This window comes from Synchiropus splendidus, chromosome 14 (assembly GCF_027744825.2).
Source record: "Synchiropus splendidus isolate RoL2022-P1 chromosome 14, RoL_Sspl_1.0, whole genome shotgun sequence".
In the NCBI taxonomy this organism is placed as follows: Eukaryota; Metazoa; Chordata; class Actinopteri; order Syngnathiformes; family Callionymidae; genus Synchiropus; species Synchiropus splendidus.
In genome coordinates, this window is record NC_071347.1 from 9,814,311 (window position 1) to 9,830,755 (window position 16,445).

Sequence of the window (16,445 nt, forward strand, 5' to 3'; positions counted from 1 at the left end):
TTCATTGTATTTGTATTTCTCAAGGAGTGGTTGACAAGAAGATGATGTTATTTTAAAGATGCTTTGATGTTTTACTACTTCACCACCTCACAATTACAGTGGCACCTCGGTTCTCGACCACAATCCGTTCAAGACGGCTGTTCGAGAAAGCGATTTGTTCGAAATCTGAATCGATTTTTCCCATTACAATGAATGGAAAAAGAAATAATGCGTTCCAAGCCTTAAAACAGGCTTTTGTCGGAGTGAATGTAGAGTGTCTGCTGCAGGTGCGCTGTTCCTCTATGTGTGTGGCCACTGCATGTGGGAGGGGTTGCCGAGTGAGTGAGGTCTCTCCAGAAGTGAAGAGGTGCCCGGTGCGTGTCCAGCTCTGAATGTGCGCTTCTGTGCAGTTTGGCTGTGACAAAGTCATAAACCAAGTAACGCTCTTTCCCAGACTCGCCTCATCCCTGTCCCAGCTCCAGCCCACAACAGGACATCAAACCCTGGAGTGTGGCTCCAGCCTCGGAGGTGTCCTGTGACACTCTACCACGGTCCAGTGCGGAGACAGGAAAGGTTTTATGCCTCAATAAGAAGAAAAAACAGTCAGTAAATGTAGCTAACGGGACACTTCTGCATACAGAGGCTGCGTTATATACAATAACAAAGCGCGTCGTGGGTCAGCTGATCGGTCCGCTCATGTTATGTTTTTTCCGGCTTTTTTCGGGGGTGTTTGAATTCTGGATTTTTGTTTGAAATCAGAAGCAAAAAAATCTCGAAATTTTTGTTCGAACTCGAATTCCGGGATGTTCGAAAACCAAGGTACCATTGTATTTGTTTTTGCCTCCAAGCCATACATCTCTACAGATGACAAGTCTGTCCACACTGCCTGCACTCGCTTCTTCATCCCTTGAACTGTGTCCATTACTCTGAACAATTTTTTGCAGTACTTTCCCAGCTTTCTAGGCATATAATCCCTCTGCTGTCACACTGCCGATTTCTGAACTGGTCCTCACGCACTGGCCATAATAGAGCAAGCCCTTCGAATGCAGATGAATTAACTATCATGATGCAAACCAGGAGATGAGTCATTGCAGTTTGCCTACAGAGCCAACAGATCTGTGGACGATGCAGTGAACCAGGTCCTTCATTTCGTTCTGGAGCATCTGGACTGCCCAGTAACCTATGCCAGGATCCTGTTTGTAGACTTCAGCTCTGCCTTTAACACGATTCTTCCAGCTCTGCTTGAAGACAAGCTTCGCCAGCTCGCCGTGCCTGACTCCCTCTGCAGATGGATGACAGACTTCCTGACCAGCCGGAGTCAGCGTGTGCGGCCGGGGACGACTGTCTCCGACACTTGGACCCTCAACATCGGGTCTCCTCAGGACTGTGTTCTCTCTCCATGGCTGTTCTCCCTGTACACTAACTGCTGCACCTCCAGCCACAAGTCCGTGAAGCTGATCAAGTTTGCGGATGACACCACCATCATCGGGCTCATCTGAGACGGAGATGAGTCGACTTACAGGAGGGAGGTGGAGCGGCTGGTGTCCTGGTGCAGCCACAACAACCTGGAGCTCAATGGCCAGAAGACAGTGGAGACGGTCATAGACTTCAGGAGAGTAACAGTTTCTATGTCCCCTCTCATGTTGGCTGATTTACCTATTCCTATTGTAGACTCCTTCTGCTTCCGAGGAACCACCACCACTGAGGACCTCAAATGGGAGCCAACCATCAGGTCCCTCATCAGGAAGGCCCAGCAGAGAATGTTCTTCCTGAGGCAGCTACGAAAACTACGACTGCCGACGAAGTTGCTGGTGGAGTTCTACAGGCCATCATCCAGTCCATCCTCACCTCCTCTATCACGGTCTGGTACAACAGCGCCACCTCCAGGGACAAGAGCAGACTGCAGCGCATCGTACATTCTGCTGAGAAGGTGATCGGTTGCAGCCTGCCAGCTCTTCAGGACCTGTATGTCTCCAGGACCCAGAGACGTGCAGGTTGGATCAGAGCCGGCCCTTCTCACCCTGGACATGGACTGTTTGTTCCTCTTCCCTCTGACAGGAGGCTACGGTCCATCCAGACCAGAACCTCCCGTCACAGGAACAGCTTCTTCCCCTGGGCCGTCAGACAGTTGAATTCGTGAACAGCCTTGTTGTTGTTTTATTATTATTTATTTATTCATTATTATTATGTTTATTTATTTATTTTTGTCAGCACTTTATTCCAAAACACTTTCCTAGTTAGTGGGCTCCCCACTGACCATGGCAATAAATTTGATTCTGATTCTGATTCTTCTGATTCTGAGTTACATGAGCCCAGCAGATGGCAGCAGAGAGCTCAAAAGGGTTCTTTCTATCCCTCGTATGATCGTTCAGGCACGTTACATATAACACACGAAACCCCATTTAACGTTTGAAAAGGCAAATATGTTGGCTGCAAAATATATTATTTGCATCGATGTTATAAGAGCAGAGGACAGTTGATCATTGGACCAAATTATTCAGCCGTAAAAGACCTGGAGTAAATCGCTGAGGGAAAATTTACCCATTACCCTACGTCACTCTATCCCGGAAGTTCTAGTCAGGACGTACGTGGCCTTTTCCTCCAGGACTAGTGCAGGAGCTTCGCTGCATTGCAAAATGGTGAGTCTCTTTCTTTAAGTTCTGATTGAAATAAATGAATATATCAAACAGTGTATTTTTCTCTAAACCATCTTTGGCTGTATTGTTTTACGCGTCGAACCTGGACATGTTCACCAGTGCATTTGTTGCGGCAGCTAAGCAAAAGACGCTAGCTATCGATGAATATGACGTGTTTACATTTGGAACACATGAAAGACGCATTTTTATGATTATTTTTTGTTTGATTCTAGGAACTCGAAGCGATGACCCGGTACACCAGCCCGGTGAACCCGGCTGTGTTCCCCCACCTGACAGTCGTCCTGTTGGCCATCGGCATGTTCTTCACAGCTTGGTTCTTCGTGTATCCTTAAAACTAGACTTCTAACGGGCCGCGGTGGCAGTGTGTTGTGCCAAATGGTTGAAAGTATGTAACGAGAAGGAGAGAAAGGCCGCAGCGAATGAAAGACTCAGTCTCATAGGCAGGTTCCATGACAATTCCATAATGTAAGAATAGAAAATATTTAAGTAGTGTGCAAGAAACAATGCAGTCGTTTCGAAATGGCGATTGGCTCTTTTAGGTACACTAAAAAAATGCACTTGTTGTTTACTGTTTAAGAGTTTAACAAGGCGTCAAGTTTAATTTAGCTCTTCAGGACAATGATGTAAGTAGATGAGACTTAGCAGCATTATTAAACACAAGATTGAGGGAGAATTAAAGTTTTATGTTTAGTTTTTATATTTACACATGCATGTGTTATTCGGTACATAAGCTTGCTTTACTTTTGATTTGTGGTTGTTGGTCATAATATTCGCTTGTTGGAGGCACATGCTCAAATGTATCCATATTTAAGATTCAGATTTGGAAGATGTGATGCTGCCACTGTGCTCAGGTTGCTGCATACCTGTTTCAGTACAGTATGAGATGATGCTTGTGTTGAAGATATACACTGCCTGGCCAAAAAAAAAAAGTCACCACCTGGATCTGGGGTTGCTGCAGTTGGTCAGGTCTAGGTTCAACAACATTATGTGCTCAAAGAATGAGGTCAGCTGACTACCTGAATATACTGAATGACCAGGTTATTCCATCAATGGATTTTTTTTCTTCCCTGATGGCACGGGCATATTCCAAGATGACAACGCCAGGATTCATCGGGTTCAAATTGTGCAAGACTGGTTCAGGGAGCATGAGACATCATTTTCACACATGAATTAGCCACCACAGAGTCCAGACCTTAACCCCATTGAGAATCTTTGGGATGTGCTGGAGAAAGGCTTTGCACAGCGGTCAGACTCTACCATCATCAATGCAAGATCTTAGTGAAATCTTGTGACATTGCAGAAGCTTATCAAAACAATGCCACAGCGAATGCGTGCTGTAATCAAAGCTAAAGGCAGTCCAACGAAATAGAGTGTATGACCCCTTTTTTTGGCCTGGCAGTGTATGTGAACGTGTCCATTTTGCAGTTACAATGTGTGTTTTTGACAGCAATATGGAAGTGATGGGTACACAGAAGCACAGACTTGAGTTGGAGCTCATCCCTTTTGACTGTCTATCCTTAACATTTGCTCAGGTATGAGGTTACGTCAACAAAATACACAAGAGATGTGTACAAAGAGTTGCTGATATCCCTTGTAGCGTCACTTTTCATGGGTTTCGGCGTTCTCTTCCTGCTCCTCTGGGTTGGCATTTATGTATGAAGGTAATGTGTTTTTGTTACTCCTTTTTTTTTATTTTATTACGCTGACTAATTTCACATAATTCCCCTTTTTCCAGACTGACTGACCTGAAGAGGTGACACATTCCAGGGCAACGCAACAAATACAACTGGATTGGATTTCTGATTTGATTGGACTGCACTGACAACATTTGCATTCATGGAGTATCTTTTGGAGAAGTAAATGGAACTTTGTAAAACTTGTTTTGTCTTCTTTTGTTCGATTAGCAGCTCCCACTGTTCTGGTGTTTGCCTCGGAAGAGCGCAGGTTATTTCTGATATGCTGGGACTATTTCTGTTTTGTTTCTCTTGAAGTGCCCGAAACCCTAAACCCCTGATTAATCTTTGTTAAAAATAGGCCAGCCTGTTTAACCTTGTCTCCAGGATAGCATAATGATAAGGATTACACTGAGATTAGAGGATTGTTTATTAAAAAACTGAGGACGATTCAAAGATCCCCAGCGACTGCAGAAAAATCTCAATAAGTCCAATAACAATAATTGAAAAACCCCAAAGGTTTGATGATAAGGAGCTGGTAACAAAACAATTTGCGAGGAAAAAAACTCATTTATAAACAAAATGAATTGTTTGCAAATTCATACACAAACGTCTGGATACAGCAGAATGAAACTCCATGACTTTTTCTCTTCATATTGTTCTGTAACAGTACTTCAACAAAGGCCGCACAGATTACCAGGCTTATCCCGATTAATGCAATACTACACATGCCAAGGCTGGTTAACCTCCACCATAAGCCTATTGACCGTCTGCCCACTTTGACACACTGGTCAAACAAATTACTGAGTTCCTTGATCACATATCTTCTGCTTTATCGGTGACGTCACTTGGTCACGGTTTACAACTGACTTGGTGTTGTTTTCATTGTCACTGTCGAGCTTTGGAGAAGACGTCACGGAGCCACATGGAGTCCTCATAGAGTCTGGGGTCTCCCATGTACTCAGCTGTGCGTTTGTATAGGTAGTAGTACATAACCGCCGCTGTCAAGAGAAACACCTTCATTAGCCACAGCTTACAGGGGATTTGTTGGAAGAAGCGTCTATTAAAAAGACTTTACCTGTTCTCTGAAAGACAAATAAAGCTTGAAGACCATCAGTCCAAACAAAGCGATTTGAAGTGAGCCATCTGAGATTCTGTACAAGAAACATTTTATTCAGATGACTGAAACCTTTGTGTGTGTGTGTGGTAACTGGTGAACATACCAAGAGCCAGCAGTGGAAGCAGATGCTGAGTGTCAGGTAGAGAGCAGATGAAATGAGAAGAGCTCTGAATCTTTCCAGCAGCAGAGCTACCAGGCCCACCTGGAACACGTAGGTGTTGAACATCATCAGCAGGATGACGATCACGTTGAACAAAATGGCAATGTCCTGAATGCTGAAAACAGAGGTGAGGTGAAGGGGTTGTTTTCAACATGAACATCAAGACATATTTGTTATCATGTGTGGACGCTGGAATTAAACTAACCAATATCAAACGTGAAGATCTGATTATGAATGTTTATTCATGCCTGTGCCGGTTCAGTTTGCTTGTTTGATTTTGCTAGGGGTTCTTTGTACTCTGTTTTGCTTCCACTGCCCAAGAATTTTCTAATTTCCCTGAATGTGAGTTGACCTGTCCCTGCGAAAGTCTGGATTAGATTTCAATGTCTGCGCTTTCTTGGACAATCATACAATCAATAACATACATACATCCGGAGATCTTCAGTTAACCAAGTCGTGTACAGCGATTATGATCGATAACTTGTGTTACTTACATGAACAGCACGAGCTGAATGACGGGCGCTGCTCTTAGGAGTTCACTGAAGGAGTTGACAAACAGGTCATAAATCAGCAGACTCAGCTGGATCAGCAGCACCAGAGAGTAGTTTCCAGTCTGCAACATCTTGGCGATAATTTCTGTCCTTCTCTATAGCCAAACTACGATGAAACAAACGTGGACAAGGACGTTGCACAAGCCTTGTGGCGTTCCGGCATGTCTGGACTATTCATGCCCTAGCGATGGCCCTCCGTGGCAGCACTTCTCCGGTTTTGTTGAGATCCAAAAAGTCCGAGGTCTTTTGACGAGTTGCATGCTGCCATATATCTCCTGTTGTTTCGCCTATGAAAAGAACGGAAGAGACAACGAAAGGATGTGAATGAGACGCGCTGGCTGTGCGCATCACCGTAGAAGGTAAACACGTTACATGGCCAGACTTGCGGCGGTCACGACCCTGTAGGGATTACAGATTAATTTCACCTAAACACACACCGGCGGCTCTTGTCAGGAATCCCAGGACAGTAGTTACAACTTACTTTTACAACTTCGATGCTGCGTGGCCACATTAACGTGCAAAAAAAACCACACGTAAAGGAAATTAACAACACGATCTTACCTAGAAGAAACAAAGGCGAAGAAGTTAAACCCTTTCCTTCAATTTAGAGTCCGCATGTGAAGCTGCACGGTTCTGTTCACGGAGCACAAAGCTAGCAACACAGGCGCTTTCCAACGGTTGACGCTGCATTTCCGCCAATGCCATGGTAACAGTAATTTTACCGTAATAGTCTGCACGCGCGCCCCTAAAATGATTCACGTATTGGTTTGGACGTTAATGAAAACGCACACACCATCAGCAATTTACAATATTTAAATATAAAATTGAGTTCGTTATCACTATATATCGGTTTGAATATTTCTCTTGAAAATACACAATGCTTACGTAAGCATCTGAACTTTAATGCGCTCCTAAACTAGTAAGTACGGTATAGGACTTTTGGAGCCGCGTGTTTCTCCCTGGCTGTGCTGACCCCTGGCGGCCAGTGGTAGAATGTCGCTGTGTCGCCAAACTGATCAAAGGTAGCGGACACCTGCCACCAGCACACCGTGAGTACTGCAGTTTCGCAACTATTTTGAATCGTAATTCAATAAATATGCAGTAATTTTAGTCGTAATTAAAAGTTGTGATGCCCACTGCGATTTCCGTGCAGGTTTTTTCAACGTTGTTCAGTGTTTTATTCTTGTTCTCTGCTGTTATATTGCTGGCTTGTTTGGACTCGGAGCTAACTACAACTCCATTGGAGGACTGTTTTACTCGCATTTTACTGTATTTAAAATTACATTCAAGCTCTCAATATAACCCACTATAGCCAGTTGTTAGGTGAGCAACACCAGTAAAACCGATACAATTTTAATTCACGTTTGCTTTCACCTAGTAAAACTGCCTTGAAGCTTTAAGTTGCTACAGTAAAAATTCTAGCGAGAACAGCTCGTAACAAAACCCGACCTGGATAGCTCATTTGTTTAACTCCTAGGTGTGTGTGTTTATTTGACCTTAGGCACAGCTGATGGCTTCTGGGGAGTTTGGATCTCCTGTGGGTGTACATATTTAGCAGTCAATCCATTTCCCATTCACAAAGTCGATTTTTTTATTCATCTGATTATTAGCTGAAAGACATTATTGGAATCTCTAAAACACACCGTTTGTGTTGAATTATTACTGTTCTGTAAGGGCTTTTTTGTTATATTTGCGAAGAAACCTGTCACACTTGCATTGAAAGGTAATGCTGCAAGCAATTTCCCCTCTTTGACTCTTAAACCCCTTGTGTATGTCCGTCATTGTTTGCTGTACACAACCGACCTCAGTTGTGTAATATTTGTTTGTAGTGGTTTGAACAATGCAAACGACCCCAGATGCTTTTTTGCATCTCCATTCTCTGGATGTCCACCTCTGACGGAGAAACCCTCACATGACTGCATCCTACTTCTGCCACTCACTGCACATCCTGCTGCGCAGTCGTAACACATGACATAGTAATTGACATAATAAGTCTTCCACCCATTAAGTAAACATCTGGATCAGGTCACAAATATACAATGTGACGACTGCAAATAAAAATGGTGAAGAAACAAGTTGAAATGAGGAGAAAAAGAGGATTACAAAGTCAGTATTTGTTGGTGTATGTTGAATTTATGTATTTATGTAAAAAAATACAATCAAACATGTGTTTGTTGATTACCAAACACTTTTACCAAATGTGGAGCAGACACATTTGACCCAGTTCAGCACAGCTGCTGATAACATTTTGAGTCACAGGTTTGTGACTTCTTCCTAGTGCCTCGTCATCGAGTAGACAAGGAATGTAAGGAAATGTTTACACAATCCTATATTTTCAAAATGGTGGCGTGCAGTGCAATTTTTGCAGGAAGCAGTCTATATTTTAGGAAGTGAGTGTGTACTAAAGCAGAAGGATTCCAAGCTTTAGATGAGATGTCCTTAACATCGAATGATTTCAGCTTCTTATTTCTCTTGTCGCCCCTAATGGAGACTCATGAGCCCCCTCAAACAGCTAGAGTCTTTGGTATACATGCAGTTTTTGGATCGATAAAAGACGTCAATATACAGTAGTCGCCATTTATAGGTTCCCATCTCAGCCAGCTGCCATAAGAGTTCCAGCAGACTTCCAGCAGAGTTCCATCAGCTGGAGTGACCTCTTTGAATTATGTAAACCTCACCTATATTCATTGCGCCACAAGGTGGTGCTCCCCCTTTTTGCCCAAAGCCCTGAGTGATTCGATGATCTGTGGCAGTGGTGATCAACTGAAGGCCAGCAGGCCACATATGGCCCTATGAGAACCCTAAGATCCTGCATGGAGCTGTCATGGATCCACCATGGAAAGCCAAGAAATTTAAAATGGCTACTACTGTAAATTAAAAATATACGTGGGTGAACCAAAATGGAAAGTGCAGTCAAGAAATAAGGAGCATCATTATTGTTTATGTTTTAAACAACATCATGGCAAGATGCTATCATCTAATTTAATTTGTTAATATTATAAATGAACTCTGTTAATTCTGCATTTATATAGGAATGTCGAAGTGGCTAAATGATGATGAAGTGTTGGAGGGTAAAGGCAGCGGTGGGGGAGTCCTCCTCAGCCCCAGAATCCGAATCCCTCGATCAGGCGGGGGGCGGACTTCACTGTCTTCCCCCAGCACCAGAGAAGCGGCCCCTGGAGGCCCAAACGTGGAGACGATGGGCAAGGCCAGAGAGCTATTTGTGCTTTGTGACAAAGCAGGCAAAGGGTTTATCACCAAGATGGACATGCAGGTGAGGAGATGATGAAGTGAGACACTTCTCTACTCTTAAACGGGTTCTCTCAACTGCTTTTTAGAGGCTACAAGAAGAACTGCCGCTGTCACCTGAGCAGCTGGACACAGTTTTCGAAAGTCTGGATCGTGAGAGCAATGGGTTCCTTACTCCATTGGAGTTCACCAAAGGCCTTGGTAAGTCTATACATTGAACCATTGTTAGAAATGTGTAATAATATATCATTTTGCTTTGAATGAATGAGTATTAACCTCACTGTTGAAAATATAAAAGGATCGGGTGATGGACATGGAAAAAGGTTGTCAAATAGAACTGAAAATAAATTGAGAAAAGTTGGGCAGGCCTATCTAGATTTTTTAACATACGTGAAAAGGGCCCCACCAAAATATTCATCCTTATTCTTGCATGTGTTGTAATCTTAATACCAAAATACCAGACTTCAAAAATGGGTGGAGTGTCATCTCACATAACACTCTTTTTCTGACCTTTTTTTCTATGTCACTGCACTCATGGACCAGATGAACTTGTGGGGCTGGTGGACATGGACAGTCATGTTGAGGATGAGTCAGAAGAGGACCCCGGCCTGGTGGTGCCCACTAATGATCCTGCTGCAGATGGATTCATCAACATACTAGTGGAACTTGGTGCTGACAAGCTTTTTAATGAGTAAGATCACCAACCTCTCCTGCAAATTTGCTCTCATGCTGTATTAACATATTAAGATAATTTTACAGAGAAGTTTTCTCTGATCTGTCATCTGTTCTTCGTGACTTGTCGTGGCTTTTCTTATCTTGCATCAAAAGCACTTTGAACTTTGTACACTGTGCTCATATTCTCATAATTTTCCTCTAAAATGTTTGAGAAATTGTTTCATCGCTCATTTTTAAATTGTGAAAAAAATTGTGTTGTGTGTCAGTCAGCATGAGCTCTGCATTCTGTGGTGCGAGCTGAAGAGGGACAAACCTGAAATTCTTAATGCTTTGGAGAGTATTCTGCTCGCTACGTTGTCCCGTCAGCAGGACAACATCAGGGAGCGGGAGAGTCTGGAACAAGCTTTACGCAGGTTTCTTTTATCTTTCCTTGTTTGTAATTGATTTAAATTCTGTTCACTAAATGGTGGTTTTTTTCCGTAGACGAGAAAGTGAACATGAGCAGGTTGTTCAGTCCATTTATGAAGAAATGGAGGATCAAGAGAGAGAAGAACGTGAACTACAGATGTCCCAGGTATCTTTACGAGTAATAGTAAAATGTTTTCATGCATTGAAATATGTCTTTGGTAATTGCTTTCAAGGACATTCTGAGACAGACTCAGAGAAACCAACAACTGGAAGAGTTGTTGAAGATTCGGGAGCAAGAGTTGGAGAATGTGCTGATCCAGCAGAAGGAGGTAGATGTTTCATTTCAGGATGTTCGATCAATGTGCCTCTAAAGAGAAGTTGTCACGGTGCTTCAGTTGGAAAGTCGAATTCAGCTTCTGAGCGCTGAGCAGATGCGAGTCGTTGAACAAAATCAGCATCTGCGTAGCGTCAACGTCCAGCTGCAGAAGCAGACGGAGAGCTACAGTGAGCAGCTGCAGGTCGCTGTGGGTCAGCTCAGCCTGCTGCAGGTCAACGCTGCACACGAACAAGCAGCCAATCAAAGGTGAGTCGAGACGCAGAAAATGAACAGTCCCGTTCGGCTTCCTTCAGCTAAGAAACTAAGCTAAAGTGAATCACATGGTCTGACATGCCAGTGAAGCTTCTCACTAGAATGGACTTCAAGGTTATATTGATAACGTTTACAGCTGTCTTGGACTGCACTTGGATCTCCTGCACTTTAGCTTGGGCAAAAAGACATTAGCCATTACTAATTACATGGTTATTTCCTGTTAATAAACTGTTGCTATATAGAGTGAAGTTTTGGTGTCCATTCCATGGTAAAATCAGTCCTTTAGTGCATTACTCGCTGGCTTATATGCTGCTAATACACACACAAATAAGTGTTAAAGTAATGGTTTTATATAATTGTTATTCCAAAGTATAACCACAAAGTCAATAAAAACAATTTTACGATTTATAAAATTGTATTCCTGTTATTTTGTGGTTTATTAAGTTACTTGCTGCTCTCCTCCTCCCAAACTGGTCAAGCTGAGAGTGTTTCCGGTTAAACTTGTTTTTTGGCTGCCGACTTTGTTGATGAGGAGACCAAGTTAGTTTAGTAAAATATCCTGTTCAAATTCACACGACTTCAGTGGAAATTTGAATTGTCACTGATGACTGGAATTTACTTTATGAATAGATGAATGTTAAATTTATTGTAAGATGGATAAAAAGTGTCCTGCGATATCGGTGCTTTTGACAACTGCTCATATGGTTTTTAGCTAACACTCAAGTACCGGCTTGAACTTCACCAGCTCCAACAGGTGTCTTTCTGTGACCACAGTAATCATGGAATCCATCCAGTGAACCTGGGGCAAGCTAAAGTGGGTGAAGACTGAATTCCCACTTTACATTTTCTTTTCTTTGCTGTAGAGATGTGCTGAATGTGACCCGGAACATGCAGAAAGAAAAGGAGAGTCTTACGAGACAACTAGAGTTACTAAGGTGAGTCCTGTTTGCTGTTCACACGCCTTGTGTTGTTTCCTGTGGATGAAGCTTTAACCTGTAGGGATCAGTTTTATTGACATACCGACCAGTCTGTGTGTGATTATGTTTGTCGTTTTAGGGATATGAACAAAAAAATGCGCGATGAGAAAGACGCCCAGCAGACTCAGAAGAGGGTTAGTCCAAGACACACAGTTCTCCCACACCTGCCGTTATCTTATTACCTCAATGAAGACTTTTGTACTCCATGGCCTCAACAGACTTATCCTCCCTAAATTGAGCCTCGGAAGGCTCCCTGCATGTCTTACTGCCCGTGGGCAATGATTATTTATTCAGGCAGCTCAGTTACTCTTTCACCCTGTGTAAATTGCCATTAGTAGAGTTTGGGATTTTTGCATGTCAGCATTACTTATCATGTGAGCGGGTCATTCAACTGCAGTTTCCTTGAAAAGAAAAACTGCACATACTCTCTTATAGCATTGTCTAAGGCTTAGACAAGCACATGTTCATAGTTATCAGAAGTCTGTATTATTTTCTACTTTTTGTGTCTCAATCACTAATAGTGGTTGTGTGAACAGGCAACTGTTTGCTGTCTGCTTTCCTGCATGTTCGTTTTTATACGTCATTGATACTTGTACATCTTGAGCAAAGTATTGATCAATATAATTAGTCACTTTAACATATTGTACTTCATGGACCTCATACGAAAGTGTGTTAGTATCTTTATTTTCTGCTAAACAAATTGTATTTAACATGCATGCAGAATAAATGTTACAACTGAGTAAACTTTCCTTGTTTCTCTGTAACTTATATGAGACGGCTTTAAACTTACGACGTATCCCTTTTCCCTCGCTTCTCATGCGAACCTTTTAGAGTCCAAACATCAAAGAGACTTTGCAGAAGAAAGAGTCAGGCATAGGTAACGGCTTGCAGCCAGACAAGCCCCGCAAGAGGTTTGTATCTACTGCTGCAATCACCAACGTAGTTGAAGCAAATGACCACAAAACAACTAATTTTGTGTGTTCGTTGATTCTAAAGACTGCTCAGCTCGTCTGGTGACCAAGACAAAGAACAAAAAGAGATGTCAATATCATCCAAGAGACACCAGCCGCCAAGTAGGGTCAGGTGTGAGAATGTTGAGCAGACTCAAACTAAGGTAGGGTTAAAATTGAATCCACGTTTGTCTGGCTGCACTAGATGGCTCAGATCCAGTTATTATGGATTTTTATTCAGCAACATTCTCACATGAGTAGATCAGAAGGGAGATCACCCAAATCGAAATCATATGGTACTTCTGCATAAATTGTAGAGCACTTTTGTCAGCCCTCGTCGAGTGTTCAAGGTGGTTTTCCTGGGTAATTCCGGGGTCGGTAAGACTTCCTTCATCCAGCACTACTGCATGGGACATTTCACCCCGGAGATGAGCGCCACCGTGGGTATGTTCGTCTGTCTTCCCCCTGCCTCAAGTTACTTTCAATCTCTAATCATGATTTGTTCTCTGCAGGCATAGATTTCCAGATGAAGACCGTCGCTCTTGAATCCATCTCAATAACTCTGCAGCTGTGGGACACCGCTGGACAAGAGAGGTTGGATTCATGATGGGAAGAGGAAATAAAAACCAAAGCAGACAGGCTTTTTAAATCAAATGGTGACACATTTTTATGAATGTGAGTTGTGAGTATAGAAAGAAGGATAGAGAGTGAAGTCTGAATAAGAGTCTGACTGATCGATACACATTCCGTCCCTCACCTGTGGGTACAAAAAAAGAGCAAGGTCACCTACACACCAAGCAGAAAGCGTTTTTGCTCGAGGGTAGCTGGACTCCTCTTTCGACATTCCGTTGCATTCTGAGGTGCTAGCTGAGGTGGTAATAAGGGTCATGTGGATGGAAGCTGAACCAGGAGGTTATGTCAGTTCAGGTGATTGGTATTCTGCAGTAGAGCTTGGTATTTCACCAGGGTTTTCTGAGTAGAGGGGGAGTTCAGGTTCCTGACCCAGCAAACCATCCTCCGATAGCCACTGTACAATAGATTGGTAGTTATTCTGTTATGTAAAGGTTTAATGAAAGTATCTATTTTGTTGTGAGAGAGTTCAAACAATGCAGTGAAACACACTGCACTCACAATGGCAGATGTACATTGGAGAATTCAGAACCAGCCTGCTGATGTTCTTTCACTGTTTAAGGTTTCTCTGTGTGTGTCCAGGTTTCGCAGCATCACGGATCAGTACTACCGCAAGGCTGATGCCATCCTCGCCCTGTATGACATCACTCAGCCGGACTCCTTCACAGCGGTGAGAGGATGGCTCGACTCCGTGAAGGTAAACGTGCAAACGACGAGGAGCAGGAGTCATTTTGTAAACCCAGTAAAATGAAGTATGAGTTCATGGAGGACGTCAAAACATTTGCTGTCCACCGCTGTTTATAGGAGAAAATGTGTGAAGGTACAGTGCTGATGCTGCTCGGCAACAAAGCGGACCTGGACAACAAAGACCGGATAATAACACCTGCAGAAGGGCAAGTTCTTGCAAAGGTGAAGAACATTTAAATATGCAAAAACACTCTTGTCATTTTGTGTCTAGTGTCAGGACCAAAAGCTTTTCAATTTAGGGATGATGGTTCTTTATTTTCCCTCTGAAATGAGAAATGCCATCACAAATGAAATTAATGTCAGGAATCCTCCCACTGAATCATGTTTACTCATATTCATGTCAGCGTAGAATTTATAATCGTCTGTGTCAGTGTTATCACTTTATTAATTTACTTGAACTCTTGAACTCAAAGTTTCTCAACATTTTGATTCATGACTAAAATAGTTCTCTTCTGAACAAGCCCCACACTTGTGTGTGCAGGAGCACCAGGCTATATTTTACGAATGCAGTGCCAAGACTGGACACAACATGGAGGAGCTGATGACTCATCTGGCTGAGTATGAGGATCCTCCAAGTCCTTCTGTATATTTCCATTGATAAGTGACAGATATGAATGAGAGGTGAGGGTGGCCCCTCTTCTGACACCGCTGTGGTGCATTCCTAGTCTTCAGTGATCTGTGTCTATCAAAAGCACAGATCCCCTGCTGGGTTAAAGGTGGTCAGGGTTCATAAATGAAGCACATGTGGAGTGAATGACGACCTCGCTCCACAAAGGCAAACCAGTCAGGGTGGCCATCACTGCCATTCGCCCTGTCAAAAAACAGACTGAGAGAGAAGAAATGGAAATTGCTGTTTTTAAGTCACATTTTTCATTTTCTCAAATCTGTTGGTGGCGCTTTCTGTCTTTGACAGGGGTCAGCAAGACCTCACCAGTACCGATGTGACGATGAGTTTTATGAAACATTGTCCTAATTTTAAGAGCTTGTAGGTGGCGCTCTTTGTTTAAAAATGATGTATTCATTTCACTGAAATGAAAGTCAAAGCCAAAGATTGTACAGCAGTCAGTGCCATCTAGTGGCTGATGAAAATTAGAACACTGTTTCATGAAACCTCATCAACCCATCACCATGGTGTGCAGTAACTTCACTATTACAGCAAGTGTGACAGTGTAGGTCAGAGGTGTGAAGGAAACGACACTTTATGGAATTTTAAAACTATCAAGTCACAATTCCATTTTGATATTTAAACATTTGGTTCATATAACATTTACTGTGTTATGTGGTGAGGACCCCAAGTGTGAGGTGTGAGCTTGTCGCTGGACCCCTGCAGATTGGTACTTTTACTGAAGACTATTAACCAGCAAAATTGTCAAGTTGCCTCCACCTAACTGGGTAGGTGATTGGACTCTTGAGCCTTGTCAGTGTACAATAAACAACAATTTCTGCTCAAGTATAATTCAGTCACATGAGGAGGCAAAAATACTTTTTTTTTTCTTCAGTTATTTTTTGATTCCGATCACACCCTGTCGTCCAAAGCCAGAGCAGTCAGCACGGCCCATTGTCAGTTTGGTCACCTTAAAAAACAAGGTTAATTCATCATTTCATTGACAGTTGTCCATGAACCAACAACAGTTAAGTCAAATTATCATAAGTCTTGCATGCATTAGAATAACTGATATGATACTGTCTGTTGATGTTTGTTTTTTGTAACTGATTCTTGCTCTCGTTTCCAGGATGCTCATCGTTCAGCGTAATCAACAGTTTGAAGAGGCTTTGTTACTCAGAGGGGATTCTTTGAAAAAAAGTTGCTGCACATGAACATTCAGAGGAAATGAATATTCCCTTGTTGCCATTTGTTGTAAGTTAAGTGTTTGTTTGGACAATTTACCAAAGTTACATATATGTTTCTGTAACACGCCACGAGAAACCCGTTTACATGCTGATGCAAACTGTGAACTCTTGGACTCAACAGTGTCTGTGTGGTTGTTACCTGTGGTTACATTCATTCATTCATTTCATGCTGAATAATATGTTGCACATACAATCTTGTCCTGGCCTTTTTTTTAAATCTTAATCTCAC

General features: G+C 42.7%; 3 protein-coding genes across 5 annotated transcripts; 2 read left to right on the forward strand and 1 right to left on the reverse strand.

Moving 5' to 3' along the window:
- The first annotated feature begins 2,540 nt into the window (after window positions 1-2,540).
- On the forward strand, window positions 2,541-4,516 carry tmem258 (transmembrane protein 258). The gene is made up of 4 exons (XM_053885635.1): window positions 2,541-2,618; window positions 2,849-2,958; window positions 4,169-4,297; window positions 4,372-4,516. Exons 1-3 carry the CDS (start codon window positions 2,616-2,618, stop codon window positions 4,293-4,295), a joined length of 240 nt encoding a protein of 79 aa, XP_053741610.1. The 5' UTR covers window positions 2,541-2,615; the 3' UTR covers window positions 4,296-4,297; window positions 4,372-4,516.
- tmem138 (transmembrane protein 138) lies at window positions 4,344-6,828 on the reverse strand. Of its 2 annotated transcripts, none has more exons than XM_053885631.1 (5): window positions 6,702-6,828; window positions 6,084-6,427; window positions 5,533-5,704; window positions 5,388-5,463; window positions 4,344-5,310 (listed from the first exon to the last, which is right to left on the reverse strand). In XM_053885631.1, exons 2-5 carry the CDS (start codon window positions 6,209-6,211, stop codon window positions 5,198-5,200), a joined length of 489 nt encoding a protein of 162 aa, XP_053741606.1. In that variant the 5' UTR covers window positions 6,212-6,427; window positions 6,702-6,828; the 3' UTR covers window positions 4,344-5,197. The 2 variants fall into 2 exon arrangements, with proteins under 2 accessions (XP_053741606.1, XP_053741607.1); XM_053885632.1 differs by having other exon boundaries at window positions 6,622-6,765.
- A 301-nt stretch (window positions 6,829-7,129) lies between these two features.
- cracr2b (calcium release activated channel regulator 2B) lies at window positions 7,130-16,412 on the forward strand. 2 transcript variants are annotated; one of them, XM_053885655.1, is made up of 18 exons: window positions 7,130-7,189; window positions 9,173-9,414; window positions 9,479-9,590; window positions 9,933-10,080; window positions 10,331-10,477; window positions 10,548-10,638; window positions 10,706-10,801; window positions 10,868-11,055; window positions 11,925-11,996; window positions 12,118-12,172; window positions 12,870-12,949; window positions 13,035-13,152; window positions 13,306-13,432; window positions 13,501-13,582; window positions 14,201-14,315; window positions 14,423-14,527; window positions 14,847-14,923; window positions 16,099-16,410. In XM_053885655.1, exons 2-18 carry the CDS (start codon window positions 9,175-9,177, stop codon window positions 16,181-16,183), a joined length of 1,938 nt encoding a protein of 645 aa, XP_053741630.1. In that variant the 5' UTR covers window positions 7,130-7,189; window positions 9,173-9,174; the 3' UTR covers window positions 16,184-16,410. The 2 variants fall into 2 exon arrangements, with proteins under 2 accessions (XP_053741630.1, XP_053741631.1); XM_053885656.1 differs by lacking the exon at window positions 14,847-14,923 and having other exon boundaries at window positions 16,099-16,412.
- Window positions 16,413-16,445: the final 33 nt, after the last annotated feature.